The sequence below is a fragment of the Cyprinodon variegatus genome, unplaced genomic scaffold (assembly GCF_000732505.1).
Source record: "Cyprinodon variegatus isolate N-32 unplaced genomic scaffold, C_variegatus-1.0 Scaffold867, whole genome shotgun sequence".
In the NCBI taxonomy this organism is placed as follows: domain Eukaryota; kingdom Metazoa; phylum Chordata; class Actinopteri; order Cyprinodontiformes; family Cyprinodontidae; genus Cyprinodon; species Cyprinodon variegatus.
In genome coordinates, this window is record NW_015151320.1 from 129,328 (window position 1) to 135,699 (window position 6,372).

The window sequence follows — 6,372 nt, forward strand, 5'->3', positions numbered from 1 at the left end:
AATTTGAATCTAGATAAGTCATTTTTTCTTAAAATAAGTGCATTTGTTCTTGAAGTGAGGAGGTAAAAGAGACATTTTGCCAATGGAACAAGACAATTTACACTTAAAATAAGAAAAAAACAATTGCATTGTCTTATTTCAAGTGAATATTATCTAATTATCTTATTTTAAGAGTAAAATTACTCATTATATTGGCAAACAATCTCATTTACCTACTCAAATTAAGAGTAAATACACTTAATTTAGGAATTTTTTTTACTTATTTCTAGATTGTTTTTGCAGTGTATTCAAATTAATGATAAATACACTTAATTTAAGACATTTTTGCTCATTTCTAGATCGTTTTTGCAGTGCAGGCCAAATATTACACTGGAAATAAGTAAACATTTCTTAAATTAAGTGTATTTACCCTTAATTTAACTTATTTCTAGATAGTTTTTGCAGTGTTGGCACATAAAACAACATCTCAAGGTTTTAATGTGTTGCTCAATTAATCATCCACTACTAGAAAAGGGAAAGGGATTGTAAACTAGAGGTAGATCAACTAATATCTAAAATATTTGGCCAATATTTAAAAAAGCAGCTTAGAAATCTGGTTCACATTCAGAAATCTGGGCTTTTAAATTGAAATGTTAAAGTTTCTGCTTTAACAAACAAATATTTTGGCCTTTATCCAAAACTAAATGTCATCGTCAAACATAATCCTGAAATATCATCTACATTGTGAAGCATGGTGGTGGCAGCAGCATGCTATGGGGATGATGAATGATGGGACTTTGTCTCCTCTTTCACTGGTAGGACTCGCTGGGTGGGAACAGCCGAACAGTGATGATAGCGCATATTAGCCCCGCCTCCATGGCTTTTGAGGAGTCTCGTAACACCCTGGCGTACGCCGACCGCGCCAAAAGCATCCGGACACGGGTAAACTTCCACCTCGCCTCCATCACGGTTGATCTTAAGCCGAAACGCTTCGTCTGAGAAAAGTGGTTTCTGCTCTGTCTGCTTCAGGTGAAGAAGAATCTGATAAACGTGTCGTACCACATTGCTCAGTACACAAACATCATCTCTGACCTTCGCTGCGAGATCCAGCGGCTCAAAAAGAAGATCTCAGAGCAGGCGAGCCTGAAGATCAGCTCCGAGCGAGCGGACATCCGAAACATTCAGGGTGAGTTTTCTTCTCTCCATTCAAACACGGGAATCTGAACATCCATTAACGGCTCTTTTCTTTTTTGCTCCTTTATAGCGGAGGTCCAAGCCCAGTCCAGCCAGCAGAGCAGAGCAGAGATGGACGAGTTGCGGGAGCAGCTCCTGGATGCTTTCCGACAGCAGATGAAGATCAGGAAGAGCCTGATCGAGCTGGAGAACAGCAACATGGAGATCCAGATGGACACCTCCAGACATCTCGTCACCGTTGCAGAGTCAGTCACGTTTCTACACTGCAAAAACGGTCTAGAAATACGTAAAAATGCATGGGCGGTTCTAGACAGGGGCCAAGGGGGGCCAGAGCCCCAGTAGATCATGTCCTGGCCCCTGTTATGGCCCCTGTACTGAAGACATAATACTAAAATTGTTACTGATGCACTGGAAAAAAATCAAAATCTATATAAGTCATTTTTTCTTAAAATATGTGCATTTGTTCTTGGATTGAGGAGGTAAAAGAGACATCTTGCCAATGGAACAAGACAATTTACACTTAAAATAAGAAAATAACAATTGTATTGTCTTATTTCAAGTGCATGTTATCGAATCTTATTTTAAGAGTAAAAATACTCATCCCATTGGCAAACTATCTCATTTACCTACTCAAATTAAGGATGAATACACTTAATTTAAGACATTTTATCTTATTTCTGGATAATTTTTTTCAGTGTTGGATCTATTTCCTTTTTTTTTCTTTAAAAATTCTGTTTTACTAATTATTTAAAAACAATAAGGTGAAAGTTTTAGTGGTATGGAGATAGGATCACAGTTTTCATCTGCTAAACATTTTTTTCAAAACAAATTGCTAAAATTTTTACAGTTTTTTCTTGGGTTCTAATAAGGATTTCAAAGAAAATGTTATTTTTAACTTAAATTAAGTCAAAAATATGTTAAATTCCTAAATATTAAATGTTTATTGACCTAATGGAGCATAGAATTTTAATGAAACCTAACTGAATAGAAAATTCACTTCATGCAGTGAAGAAGTCATGCCCTCCTGGCCCCCTGGTACAATTGGTCTAGAACCGCCACTGTGGAAATGTCTTAAATTAAATTTATCCTTAATTTGAGCAGGTAACTAAGATGATCTGCCAATGGAACTAGTATTTTTCTCCTAAAATAAGATAATTAGACAATATGCAAAAAATGAAAATCTAAATAAATTGGTGCATTTTTTTCCTGAATTAAGTGAGACATTTTTTCAATGGAACAAGAGAATTTACATTTAAAATAAGAAAACACAATTGCATTGTCTGATTTCAAGTGCATATTATCTAATTATCATATTTTAAGAGTAAAAATCCTCATTCCATTGGAAAATCACCTTATTTACCTTCTCAGTTAAGTGTAAATACACTTAATTTAAGAAATGTTGACTTATTTCTAGTAGGGTTGTCAAAAGTATCGATACTCAAAAAAGTATTAAAAATGGTATCGAGTATCGAATATTTTCCTTAGTATCGGTATCGAGTTGAAAAGTTTAGTATAGTGACAACCCTAATTTCTAGATAGTTTTTGCAGTGCTTTGGCAAAGTGTCTCAATAGGTGCATTTGTTCTTGAATTAAGGAGGTAAAAGTGACATTTTGCTAATGGAACAAGATAAATTACACTTGAAACAAGACAACACAATTCTAAGTGCATATTATCGAATCTTATTTTAATAGTAAAACTACTCATTCCTTTGGCAAACTATCTCACACTGGAAAAAATCAAAATCTAGATAAGTAATTTTTTCTTAAAATAAGTGCATTTGTTCTTGAATTGAGGAGGTAAAAGAGACATTTTGCCAATGGAACAAGACAATTTACACTTAAAATAAGAAAACTCAATTGCATTGTTTTNAATTTGAATCTAGATAAGTCATTTTTTCTTAAAATAAGTGCATTTGTTCTTGAAGTGAGGAGGTAAAAGAGACATTTTGCCAATGGAACAAGACAATTTACACTTAAAATAAGAAAAAAACAATTGCATTGTCTTATTTCAAGTGAATATTATCTAATTATCTTATTTTAAGAGTAAAATTACTCATTATATTGGCAAACAATCTCATTTACCTACTCAAATTAAGAGTAAATACACTTAATTTAGGAATTTTTTTTACTTATTTCTAGATTGTTTTTGCAGTGTATTCAAATTAATGATAAATACACTTAATTTAAGACATTTTTGCTCATTTCTAGATCGTTTTTGCAGTGCAGGCCAAATATTACACTGGAAATAAGTAAACATTTCTTAAATTAAGTGTATTTACCCTTAATTTAACTTATTTCTAGATAGTTTTTGCAGTGTTGGCACATAAAACAACATCTCAAGGTTTTAATGTGTTGCTCAATTAATCATCCACTACTAGAAAAGGGAAAGGGATTGTAAACTAGAGGTAGATCAACTAATATCTAAAATATTTGGCCAATATTTAAAAAAGCAGCTTAGAAATCTGGTTCACATTCAGAAATCTGGGCTTTTAAATTGAAATGTTAAAGTTTCTGCTTTAACAAACAAATATTTTGGCCTTTATCCAAAACTAAATGTCATCGTCAAACATAATCCTGAAATATCATCTACATTGTGAAGCATGGTGGTGGCAGCAGCATGCTATGGGGATGATGAATGATGGGACTTTGTCTCCTCTTTCACTGGTAGGACTCGCTGGGTGGGAACAGCCGAACAGTGATGATAGCGCATATTAGCCCCGCCTCCATGGCTTTTGAGGAGTCTCGTAACACCCTGGCGTACGCCGACCGCGCCAAAAGCATCCGGACACGGGTAAACTTCCACCTCGCCTCCATCACGGTTGATCTTAAGCCGAAACGCTTCGTCTGAGAAAAGTGGTTTCTGCTCTGTCTGCTTCAGGTGAAGAAGAATCTGATAAACGTGTCGTACCACATTGCTCAGTACACAAACATCATCTCTGACCTTCGCTGCGAGATCCAGCGGCTCAAAAAGAAGATCTCAGAGCAGGCGAGCCTGAAGATCAGCTCCGAGCGAGCGGACATCCGAAACATTCAGGGTGAGTTTTCTTCTCTCCATTCAAACACGGGAATCTGAACATCCATTAACGGCTCTTTTCTTTTTTGCTCCTTTATAGCGGAGGTCCAAGCCCAGTCCAGCCAGCAGAGCAGAGCAGAGATGGACGAGTTGCGGGAGCAGCTCCTGGATGCTTTCCGACAGCAGATGAAGATCAGGAAGAGCCTGATCGAGCTGGAGAACAGCAACATGGAGATCCAGATGGACACCTCCAGACATCTCGTCACCGTTGCAGAGTCAGTCACGTTTCTACACTGCAAAAACGGTCTAGAAATACGTAAAAATGCATGGGCGGTTCTAGACAGGGGCCAAGGGGGGCCAGAGCCCCAGTAGATCATGTCCTGGCCCCTGTTATGGCCCCTGTACTGAAGACATAATACTAAAATTGTTACTGATGCACTGGAAAAAATCCAGATCTATATAAGTCATATTTTCTTAAAATATGTGCATTTGTTCTTGGATTAAAGAGATAAGAGAGACATTTTGCCAAACGAACAAGAAAATTTACACTTAAAATAAGAAAACACAATTGCATTGTCTTATTTCAAGTGCATATTATCTAATCATCTTATTTTAGGAGTAAAAATACTCATTCCAATTGCAAACTATCTCATTTACCTACTCAAATTAAGGATAAATACACTTAATTTAAGACATTTTATCTTATTTCTAGATCATTTTTTTCAGTGTTGGATCTATTTCCTTTTTTTTCTTTAAAAATTCTGTTTTACTAACTATTTAAACACAATAACATGAAAGTTTTAGTGGTATGGAGATAGGATCACAGTTTTCATCTGCTAAACATTTTTTTCAAAAGAAAGTGCTCAAATTTTCACAGCTGAATTTATCGTTTTTTCTTTAGTTCTAATTAAGATTTTATAGAAAACGTTAATTTTAGCTTAAATTAAGACAAAAATATGTTAAATTCCTAAATATCGAAGGTTTATTGACCTAATAGGGCATAGAATTTTAATGAAACCTAACTGAATAGAAAATTCACATCATGCAGTGAAGAAGTCATGCCCCTGGCCCCCTGGTACAATTAATCAACACTGCAAAAAATCAAAATCTAGATAAGTCATTTTTTTCTTAAAATAAATGCATTTGTTCTTGAATTAAGGAGGTAAAAGAGACATTTTGCCAATGGAACAAGACAATTTACACTTGAAATAAGAAAACACAATTGCATTGTTTTATTTCAAGTGCATATTATCTAATTATCTTATTTTAAGAGTAAAATTACTAATTCCATTGGAAAACTTGTTTATTCACTTCCTCAAATTAAGCGTAAATACACTTAATTTAAGAAATTTTTACTTATTTCTAGTAGGTTTTTGCAGTGCATTTACTACTACATATTATTTTTCCAGTGTAAAAAAATGCACTTATTTTAAGCAAAAAGAACTTTTTTGCAGTGTATCATCTCACACTGCAAAACGCTCCAGAAATAAGTAGAAATTTCTTAAATGAAATGTATTCATCCTTCATTTGAGTAGGTAAATGAGATAGTTTGCCAGTTTGGAATGAGTATTTTCACTCTTAGAATTAGATATTTAGATAAAATGCACTTGAAATAAGACAACACAATTTTAAGTGCATGTTATCAAATCTTATTTTAAGAGTAAAAATACTCATTCCATTGGCAAAGTATCTCATTTACCTACTCAAATTAAGGATAAACACACTTAATTTAAGAAATGTTTTACTTATTTCTAGATTGTTTTTCCAGTGTAAAAAAATGCACTTATTTTAAGCAAAAATAACTTTTTTGCAGTGTATCATCTCACACTGCAAAACGATCCAGAAATAAGTAGAAATTTCTTAAATGAAATGTATTTATCCTTAATTTGAGTAGGTAAATGAGATAGTTTGCCAGTTTGGAATTAGATATTTAGATAAAATGCACTTGTAATAAGACAATGCAATTGTGTTTTCTTATTTTAAATGTAAATTGTCTTGTTCTATTGGTAAAATGTCTCTTTTACCTCCTCAATCCAAGAACAAATGCACTTATTTTAAGAAAAAATTATTTACATGTATGTAGGTTTTGATTTTTTCCAGTGCATTTCATCATGAAGCTTAAAGTCTTTTAACACGTCACTTTTTTATCATAAAGCTTCACTTTGGATTTAAAATTTAATTGATTT

At 33.8% G+C, this 6,372-nt stretch overlaps 1 protein-coding gene across 1 annotated transcript in view; it reads left to right on the plus strand.

The window, feature by feature from the left end:
- The window catches only part of kif19 (kinesin family member 19), a 38,178-nt gene that overhangs the window by 13,192 nt on the left and 18,614 nt on the right, over positions 1-6,372 (plus strand). Inside the window, exons 7-9 of the mRNA XM_015397499.1 lie at positions 799-921; positions 1,009-1,165; positions 1,244-1,418. Coding sequence (XP_015252985.1) covers positions 799-921; positions 1,009-1,165; positions 1,244-1,418 — 455 coding nt within the window. The remainder of the gene's footprint in view (positions 1-798; positions 922-1,008; positions 1,166-1,243; positions 1,419-6,372) is intronic.